The following is an 11,106-nucleotide window of genomic DNA, read 5'->3' on the forward strand; positions in this document are numbered from 1 at the left end:
TTTGGCAGTTCACACAATTTGGATACCTTGGGTTTAAATTATCTTCCAAATTGTCTCAGAATGGTTTAATTAGTAACACATCTGGTGCCTGCTCTTTTCCAGTACAAGAATGCTCCCAGTCGGTGTAAAGAAAATATTATTTTGCGAACATTGGTAGAACAAAAAGACACTAAACAGCTTGCTAATCTATCTGGGGCTCAGCTGTCTGATGCAGTAGGGAATTGCGTTTGTCGCTGGAAGGTTTATAATTATCACTGAATTAAAAAAGGAAACTGCTTCAAGGGACAGCACTTGAGGTCTGCACAACACACTCTGGAATAGAACAAACTGAAGCCAATATTCCGAAAAAAGGAGGAATTAGAAGCTAAAAGTAAGTTCATTCTTTTGTTGGCGAAATAGTTGGACAGTAATTTGTAACACAATATTTAGAAGCAGCATGAGAAGTTTTATATGTGAAGTGATTAATATCGACATCTTCATTTGAATGGAAAACAATCTATCTATCTATCTATCTATCTATCTATCTATCTATCTATATATATATATATATATATATATACACACACACACACATACACATACAGTCAAAGGAAACCCATAATGTAATTAAAATTGAGAAAAAGCATTACCTAAAAAAAAGGAATACATTTTGTATAGATTTTTGTAACATGGGTTCGGCAGGCTCCATGGATCACCAACAAATCTTCACAGTTCATTTGAGAGAAAAAAAAAAAAAAAAAAAAGTGCAAAATTCCTTTAAACTCAATGCTTATAAGCTGGAGTGAAATATTAGGAGTTTGTTTATTAATACTGACAGTTATTTTTTGGTTATTTCTGTGTATAATAACCTTCAAAGGTTTACCTCGGTAAAAGCACATCAAAGTGTAATATATCATAGTGAAAGGATGTTAAAGCAAAGGGAAGCCTCGTAAAACCCAACCCATTTCAAAAATAACATTTTTTTTCTGTATATCATATTTGGCGGTATTAGACTGAATACTGTGGAGTGTCTCTATTACGACCACCAATAAACACATTCTTAATCAAAATTATGTTTAATTTCAAACATTTATGGGGTTAAGTTATGTGGAAAATAAAACTAATCAAAACTAATTCAAAGCAACAAAATAGACTTGAATTCCAAAACTACTTAACAAGCGACAGTCTGGTTTTATCTGTTGCCAGGAACAACTGCAGTTGGAAGTCCTAATTCTAAAAAAATGTTCTTTAAACATTCAGCTGTCTTGAGATCCTTTTTCAAACAGGTGTCTCTCCAGCCACCCTAGTATTAACCCATGCAGGATTCATAGCCTTCAACTTGTACCCCTGTATCCAGTGAAGCAGAACTACCACATTCCCTCTATAGCTGTGACCTTGTAACCATGAGCAGGCAGCAGCACAGGGGGATGCTACAAGGATATAAAGGGCTTTGCTCAGCAAGCAAATCATCTTGAAGGAGTTTCCTTGTAACATCAGGAAGATAAGCAAATCCTTTCCAAGCAAGCTCTCAGAGTGCCATATTTTTCCCTATATTTTTGTGCTGTACAAAACAGTTCAGTTCTGTAAAGGATTTAAAATAAATACGAGCAGGGAGAAAAGTTAATTTATGAATACAATAACCAAACATAAACGACTATGAAAAACAAATACAGTAAAACCTGCATTAGTGGTCTTACCAACCAGTAAACAGCAGAACAAATTACCTTTTCTAATACAATTGAATGACACCTTAAAAAAATAGACAGTTAATTTTCAGGTTGACACAACAATTCATGCCATGTTGTTTAGCAGCTATTGAAACATGTGCCAGAGGACAGTTTTGAGCTGTGTAGCACAAGCCAAAATCAGCAGCTCTATTAATTTACTCTGATCCATTTTAACAGCTGACTCAACTCACGAGGCCCTGTGTAAGCACTCATTAGGTTACCCACACGGATGTTGACGTTGCAATATCTCCATACAGTTTGCAATCATGATTATAGTCAGTGAGCAGGAGGCAGCTTTGGGTTTTGACACTGGTTAATGATTCATGTTATCAGAATGAGATGGAGCATGTCCAAATAATGTTGTTTAGCACAGCTGTTGAAGTACAGTAGGTGTGTGTTTTTAAATACCGTGCCTTTCTGATTAGTCTGTACTTTCAGTTCCATATATTCCGAATTCCATATACATCACCCTGTGTAAAGCACCATTTATATGGTTTTGCTCATCACTTTTGCAAAGGATCATCATGCATGTCTCCAATTCTTTGCTTACACAATCATCTCAGATTTCTGCACTTAACAAAGGACACAGGCCAGTGGCATATCCCATTTTGGAATGCAAGGGGAAGCCATTTAAGAGGTCAGTGATACAAGCAGAGGTCCAAGTTCAGACTCAATCCCTATAAAAAAAAAAAAAGCCATGTGGTGGTGTTGGGGCCAGGAGCACATATTCCAGAACAGACAGAACACTTATTTCACGATTGCTAATTAAAATACACAGAGACATAAAGTGCTGTTACAAGTTCAGAACTTTTATAACTAACATTTATCTGTGTGCACTGTTTTATAGTTTAATAAAAAAAGTCAATTCTGAGGTTACATCATTTTAAAAAGAGTGTACTAATGAACAATTGATGCTTTATCTTAATGGTATTTTTTTTTAATCGGTATTCTTTAGCATATACCACTGGTTCAGAACCAATATGGCCAGTATCTTATGTAAATTATGTTGATTCTACTTAATGAGCTTAAGAAGGTGGGTGAATGGGAAAATCTGATCAACTGGATTTATTAGGTCAAATGTCAAATCTTCATTGAAATATCTGTTTTAGAATGGCTGGGCATGAAGACAAGCAAGCAAGCAAGGACAAGTATGAAACCCCATCTGTTTCTGAGCTCCAACGCCTTCTGATGGTGAACCGAAAATCTACTGGACATGTCAATGAAGTCTGGCCAAATATATATATAGGAGATGCGTATGTACTGTAAACTATTGAGTTACTTATACTATCCTGTATTGAATAATTAAATTCAATTTTTACCAAGTACACCAAAAAAGTGGATCCAGGCCTAAAACACTGTTGGATTTCTAAATAAAATGGTCTAGTAGCATTGAAACCTCTGCTTTGTGGTAGCCTTGCACCATAAGAATGGAGTTATTACCAAGCATTTTCTTTTAATACACTGGCCACCAAAACATTGTAATGCAGGTCTTGAACTCACTACAATGTTTGGGTGAATGAAGAAATGCACTTCAATGTGTTTGTAACAAACCTATTGATATTTGTGACTTTTTTGTTTCTGATATCTTGGTCAGCATATCTCACATTTTCTCTTTTTTTTTTAGCTCATTGGAAGTCTATTCCTTCTTATATACATTCACCCAATTATTATTTGCAAAATATAATGTACTGTATTACTTCAAATTAACGCCACCCTCAAATTAATGCCCCACTCAGATATCATCTTTTTAATAGACGCCGCTCTCAATAAAGAAACTGAAAGGTATTTTTTTTTCTACCCCGGCTCAAAAAATAAAGAAAGAAACGTGCAACTCTGCCTATGTACATGACACCCCTGAAGAGACTGCAACTTCAATCCAGCATGTACATATATATGTACGGTACTGTGCAAAAGTTTTAGGCAGGTGTGAAAAAAATGCTGTAAAGTAAGAATGCTTTCAAAAATAGACATGTTAATAGATTGTATTTTTAAATAAACTAAATGCAAAGTGAGTGAACAGAAGAAAAATCTAAATCAAATCCATATTTGGTGTGACCACCCTTTGCCTTCAAAACAGCATCAATTCTTCTAGGTACACTTGCACAAAGTCAGGGATTTTGTAGGCATATAGTCAGGTGTATGATTAAACAATTATACCAAACAGGTGCTAATGATCATCAATTCAATATGTAGGTTGAAACACAATCATTAACTGAAACAGAAACAGCTGTGTAGGAGGAATAAAACTGGGTGAGGAACAGCCAAACTCAGCTAACAAGGTGAGGTTGCTGAAGACAGTTTACTGTCAAAAGTCATACACCATGGCAAGACTGAGCACAGCAACAAGACACAAGGTAGTTCTACTGCATCAGCAAGGTCTCTCCCATGTAGAAATTTCAAGGCAGACAGGGGTTTCCAGATGTGCTGTCCAAGCTCTTTTGAAGAAGCACAAAGAAACGGGCAACTTTGAGGACCGTAGACGCAGTGGTCAGCCAAGGAAACTTACTGCAGCAGATGAAAGACACATCATGCTTACTTCCCTTCGCAATCGGAAGATGTCCAGCAGTGCCATCAGCTCAGAATTGGCAGAAAACAGTGGGACCCTGGTACGCCCATCTACTATCCGGAGAGGTCTGGTCAGAAGTGGCCTTCATGGGGGCTCCCAAGTGGCGCATCCAGTAAAGGCGCTCCAGTGAGTGCAGGATGCGCTCTATAGCCTGCAAGACGCGAGTTCAAATCCAGGCTATTCCTTTGCCGATCGAGGACGGGAGCTCCCAAGGGGCGGCGCACAATTGGCCGAGCGTCGCCCGGGGGGAGGGAGGGTTAGGTCGGTCAGGGTGTCCTCGGCTCAACGCGCACTAGCGACCCCTGTAGTCTGGCCGGGCGCCTGCGGGCTTGCCTGTAGCTGCCCGAGAGCTGCGTTGTCCTCCGACGCTGTAACTCTTGGGTGGCTGCATGGTGAGTCTGCAGTGTGAAAAAAAGTGGTCGGCTTGACGGCACACGCTTCGGAGGACAGCGTGTGTTCATCTTCGCCCTCCCGAGTCAGCGCAGGGGTGGTAGCGGTGAGTTCATCTTCGCCCTCCCGAGTCAGCGCAGGGGTGGTAGTGGTGAGTCGACCGTAATAAATAATTGGCCATTCCAAATTGGGAGAAAATAATAAAAATAATTGGCAACGACTAAATTAAAAAAAAATAAAAATAGTCTTCATGGAAGACTTGCGGCCAAAAAGCCATACCTCCGATGTGGAAACAAGGCCAAGCGACTCAACTATGCACGAAAACACAGGAACTGGGGTGCAGAAAAATGGCAGCAGGTGCTCTGGACTGATGAGTCAAAATTTGAAATATTTGGCTGTAGCAGAAGGCAGTTTGTTCGCCGAAGGGCTGGAGAGCGGTACACGAATGAGTGTCTGCAGGCAAAAGTGAAGCATGGTGGAGGTTCCTTGCAAGTTTGGGGCTGCATTTCTGCAAATGGAGTTGGGGATTTGGTCAGAATTAATGGTCTCCTCAATGCTGAGAAGTACAGGCAGATACTTATCCATCATGTAATACCATCAGGGAGGCATCTGATTGGCCCCAAATTTATTCTGCAGCATGACAACGACCCCAAACATACAGCGAAAGTCATTAAGAACTATCTTCAGCGTAAAGAAGAACAAGGAGTCCTGGAAGTGATGGTATGGCCCCCACAGAGCCCTGATCTCAACATCATCGAGTCTGTCTGGGATTACATGAAGAGAGAGAAGCAACTGAGGCTGCCTAAATCCACAGAAGAACTGTGGTTAGTTCTCCAAGATGTTTGGGCCAACCTACCTGCCGAGTTCCTTCAAAAACTGTGTGCAAGTGTACCTAGAAGAATTGATGCTGTTTTGAAGGCAAAGGGTGGTCACACCGAATATTGATTTGATGTAGATTTTTCTTCTGTTCACTCACTTTGCATTTTGTTAATTGATAAATATAAACTATTAACATGTCTATTTTTGAAAGCATTCTTACTTTACAGCATTTTTTCATACCTGCCTAAAACTTTTGCACAGTACTGTATATATAAAAAACTTGCTTACTATCTATGAGAAGATTTAGTTTCGGTTTCTCTTACAGAGAAATTACAAACAAGCAGGTAAATTACAGTGAGAAAAAAAAAATAACCGAGTAGGATATATTTTAGTTTGAACAGAAATCAAACCGATATTCAGAGGTAATATTTTGTTAAGAAAAACAACTACATCACACTCAACTACTGTTCTCTCACCTCTTCTTGTCCCGCCTCATAGCAACCAAAACACACTTCTGATTCGCTGGTACAGTACTCCCATGACCTCCAAACTCCCACCTAATAGGCTCTTGTTAACTGCAGTAAATGTACTGGATTCAAGCCCAAAAACACACAAGAGATAGTGCTGCAGATCAGAGCCTCTCATGGCGCCGTTTCTAAAATGCCTTAAATCATTTAATAAAATATTGCAGCGTTTGTAAAGCATAGTATTATTAATAAAGACCGCCCTCGAATAAGCGCCACCCTCGTTTAAGGGCTGCAGTCATTTTGATCAATTTAAAATAAACGCAGCGGCGCCAAATTGAAGTAATACGGTATGTGTTTGTTGATTTGGTGTAATTTATTATTGTTAACTTAATATATAATTAAATTAAAACTTCTAATTATTTTTTTTAGGTACACTGCACGAGACAAAGGCACACTGCTTAATCTTGGTATCACCCATATTGTCAATGCTGCTCATGGAATATACCATATTAACACTGGAGCCAAGTACTACAGTGACACGCAGATGCATTACCTTGGCGTAGAGGCAGATGATGACCCCGAGTTTGACTTGAGCCCATTCTTTTATCCGACTGCTAAGTTTATAAGGGCAGGTCTTAATTCACCGAAAGGTAATTGTGTATACACTGCCCTTACCAAATGATCTTCGATAGCACCACAATGGCAATACCAAGGGACTGAAGTAGCTGAAGGGCAGCTGCAATGCCATGACTACATACAGTGGTTACATTTTCATATTTTGGCATATCAATCACAGTAGTATGAAACAGTCCACACTGTGGTAATGCATTGCAGTAGTATAGACCACTGTGTATCATTTGTTTAAAACCATTGTTCTGCCATTGTTTTAATATTGAGATTTGATAATGGTTCTTACACTTTCTGTATGGGTGGTTGAATGAAAAGATCTGTTTTGAAATAAGCTACCGATGATCCCAAGTAAAGTTCTGCCTTGACCTGCACTGTCGTCAGATTTAAACCCCACTGGGATTTTTTGGTATGAGATTGAGACTTCGATGTCACCAAACACAATCACGGACTACCTTAAACCAAATAGAACATTCTGTTCTTTTTAAAATGCCCTTGGGTGTAGATGAAGCAGTTACTGTTCAAATACGTAAAATACCCGACAACTAGGAAGCATGCCATATGTCTGCAACACGTTGCCCACTCATCGTACAAGGTTATATATGACATTTCTAAAGCAACAGCAAAAGCTGAGCGAGGTAAAGAAACCCAAATGCTATTAGCTAGATGGGGCAAGAAAACAGCAAGGGAAACATGGAGCTATTTCTCTGACTTGACACTGTATGACACAGTTGGCTCAAGTCACCAGAACTCCAGTATGCCATGTCTGTAACTGACAAAGCCAGCAGACACAGATGTCAGTGCAGCAACCTGCACTTGTGCAACAAGTCAGATAGGCATCTGCAAAGTTGCTACATTTGGAGCGAGTATCTGGTTGTTGCAACAGCTTGGGGTGAATGAGAAGGTTAACTTTAAACTTTTCGCACAGTGTTCAAAACTGTTCAGAACTTTTATTTTGCAGGTCACTAAGGGCCCTATTCATAAAAGTACTTGCCGACTGCCGTAATACAATGAATTTCATTTAAAACTAACGAAAATGTCAGGCGACTGTCGCAAAGCACTTTATGAATGGGTATACAGTTGTTCAAGCACAAAAATCGGTCTCTTTTTGATGACATCATCAGCATTATTAATGTTCCCTGGCTGCCGTTGATAGCTGTTGCAAAACGGAATCCATCGACAGTACTACTGAAACCCGAGTCTGCAGCTGCCAGTCACGGGCAGTTTGCAAAACCTGATCGAGTCTCGTACAGAGGCTCGATCAGTGTTTTGTGCAATACCAAGCAAGCCCATGAAAATAAAGAGGTTCACACAGGCAGGATTCGTCCAAACTGTTTATTGTGAACACAGGTAAAATAAATAAAAAGAAAAGTACCGCTGTCAGCCGCGGATCACGGCAAAAAAAAAACACTGTCTATTCTCAGTCTCTCACTTGCTCTCCGCTTCACAGCACTGTTTCAAAATGATTATGCCAAAGAATATGTTCTTGTGTGAGTATATATTTATATTAAACATTTTCCTTCATATAAAGCTACAGATTTTTTTTTTTTTTCAAAATAGGCAGTGTTGTATGTCAAACTGTAGCACAGCAAGTGTAGTAAGAAAACAAATAGTCTGCCGAGGCTGTCGTTAGTTTAGACTTGACTGTAGAAAGCGTTCAATAACTTTTTGCATTTTGCTGTCGTTCACTCTTATGAATACAGGTTGATGCTCAGGACCGTTGAAAACGTAATGCTAATGAGGTAATCGTTAACCTTTCTCTCAATTTGTTAAAAACATGCCTTCATAGCCGAAAAGCGTTGGGGCTTAACGACACATCTGAATTCTCTCTTATGAATAGCAACTGCCATTAAATAGGCAGCTATGGACTAAATCCGATCATGTACTCCTGTTTTCTCATTTCGACAGGAGTTAACCCTTTATGTGTGTAGAAGAAATGCTAGGGTAAAAGAGCTGTCCATTACACAGCAGATTCATTTCTTATGCTAATATAGGTATTCATTGATGTAATGATATATTATATAACTTTTTTTCTTGCAGGGAAAGTGTTTGTCAACTGTGCAATGGGTGTCAGTCGTTCTGCAACTCTGGTGTTAGCCTACCTAATGATCTGCAAGAATGTGACTCTGCTGGAAGCAATCAAGGCAGTCTGCGAACACAGAGATGTCTTTCCCAATTCGGGATTTCTGAGCCAGCTTAGACAACTAGACCTCGCTCTAACACTAGAGAGAAGAAAGAAAAAGAAGCCACAGTAATTCTAATTATAATGTATCACTCTTCTGCTTAAAGAAGCAGCTTCTACAATTAATATTTTTTAACAGTTTGAATAAAGCATCCTAGAAATATAATTATAAATATATATATATTTATAACTGAATTGGAATGCCCTTGAGTTGTACAGCAAATAAATAAGTCCTCTATCTTTAACTGGCCCTGACACTTCGCTCTATATAATCCAAGTGCTTACCATTTCTTAAATTCCATTTGGCAAACACACAACATGATGGAAATACATAAACAAGTAGTTGGTTTCCTGAGAATGCTTATTCATGAAATTAGACTTTGACTTAAATAACTCTTGAGTTAAAGTTTTGTGAATATACTGTTCCTTTAAGACCTACAAGAGTTAAAGTTTCTTCCAAGCAGAAACCAGAATAAACTTCCTGTGTTGAAGATGCCCGAACGAAAATTGTTCAATGTTTTACTAATATTTTAACACTGAAGATTTACAAAACATATTTCTTCTTTGAAATAGTTGTTTTAAACTGGGGTTAAAACAGTACATCAGTGGTGCACAAAAAAGTATTTGTGGTGGAATTGTGTAGTGTACCTGCAGAGTGTTTAGAAACTGTAACAGACACAGTGATGAGACGTGAATGGTAAATAATAAATTAAGCTTTGAGAAAATATTCATACATGAGAAAAGGTTTGATTGAGTTTCTCTGTGTGTTGATTAAGTAGAAATGGTAGGTCTTACTCAGGGTTTGCATTTTAAGGTTGTTACATTAGGTTCCACCTACCTGACTTGTCAGAGTGTGGGATAAGTCCTATTAGAATGGCATAAGTGTTACTAGAGTACAGTATAGTAGAGTACTGGTCAGGTCCCATTACTGCACTTAAACCCTTCTGATCTGGACACCTTCAGCAATATAAGCCTACATGAACTCAACACAACTGCATCGTAGTCTGTGCTACCAAGCTGAATTCCAATACTAATACAGCTGGGATAATGTTATGGTACAGAACACAAACAAACAAGCAAAGCAAGTGATGGTGCATTACATTTGCAATAAAACAATTATTTAACTGAATTAGAAGAGTTTCATTTTACAAAATGTTGTGTCGTATAACTTGATATAGAACAGACTAATTTTGGCAACAAATGCATAAGTTGTTAAAAAGTAGTTTGCAAGGCATGCACACCAGGTGATTACATTTTCACAAAGAAATGACCAGGCAGGCTAAAGTGGATGATCAATTGTCTGTTAAAATAGAAATACTCATGACACAAGTTATTAAAATAATTAAACATAGCAATTAAAGAAATGCCACCGGTACTCCAGATGACAGCAGTGCTTAAAGATAAACAAGTAAATTAAACCTGAAAGAAATATACAGTGGTGTTATTTTCACTATAGAATAAAATGCCATTACCATTACTTTAACAGTTTCATAATAACCCAGGCCCACTTTGCTTACAGTGTTTTGCTCAGCTTTAGCTTGGCATGTTCGTGTTATTACTTAATTGTCTTTAGATTTTTACATGACAACCCCCCCCCCCCCCCCCAAAATGTCCTGAACGAGCCACCGAATATTACTGAAAATCTAAATTAAATAAAGAGATTTGTAACCAGGTTTTAAACTTTGATACAGCTTTTTTTTTTTTTTTACTTTATCGATAACATAATATAATTGGTTGTTGTTAAAATTCAGCGCCTCCATTGCAGCTGAAATTCTCCATTCAATCACTTTAAAGAAATTGTATTAAAAATGAATAAACTAGAAAATATTGGTCACCTGGGGCTGGTTGATAATGCAAAGTGATATGGATTTTGTAATCGAGATTACTTTTATCTGGATCGTTTTGATCCAGTTTTTCAGAAAAAGTCACAGCTGAATTACATTTATTCAGATTACTTATTGCTTTATATTATAGAAACAAACCTACAGTTTATTTTAAAGACCTGTTTTTCTAAATGCTATCAAAAATAGTGCATCACAGTTACAACCAACAGACTTGAAGAAATTAGAAATAGACCAGATTAAGGGAACTCAATTTATTTTTCATGGGAAGAAGTTTGCATTCAGGATTTGGTTACCTAAATATTATATTGTACCTTTCTCGTATCCATTAGTATAATGTACAATACAGTTTATTATCAAGTCTTGGGATCTACAGTATTGGATAATTTAAACATTTCATGTAGTTTTTAATGAAGTGGAAATGATAATCACACATACTGTACCATGCAATGTCTTTCCTGGAGAACTGATCCAACCTAATTGTACATTAAACTGTACACAACACACA

General features: G+C 38.0%; 1 protein-coding gene across 1 annotated transcript; it reads left to right on the plus strand.

Annotated features, from left to right (window-relative positions):
* Window positions 1-9,002, plus strand: LOC117418558 (dual specificity protein phosphatase 13-like). Its single transcript, XM_034031728.3, has 4 exons — window positions 1-370; window positions 2,816-2,959; window positions 6,378-6,598; window positions 8,616-9,002. The coding sequence occupies exons 2-4, from the start codon at window positions 2,817-2,819 to the stop codon at window positions 8,828-8,830; spliced, it is 579 nt and encodes a 192-aa protein (XP_033887619.1). The 5' UTR covers window positions 1-370; window position 2,816; the 3' UTR covers window positions 8,831-9,002.
* The last annotated feature ends 2,104 nt before the right edge of the window (window positions 9,003-11,106 follow it).

This window comes from Acipenser ruthenus, chromosome 13, assembly GCF_902713425.1.
Source record: "Acipenser ruthenus chromosome 13, fAciRut3.2 maternal haplotype, whole genome shotgun sequence".
NCBI classification, from domain to species: domain Eukaryota; kingdom Metazoa; phylum Chordata; class Actinopteri; order Acipenseriformes; family Acipenseridae; genus Acipenser; species Acipenser ruthenus.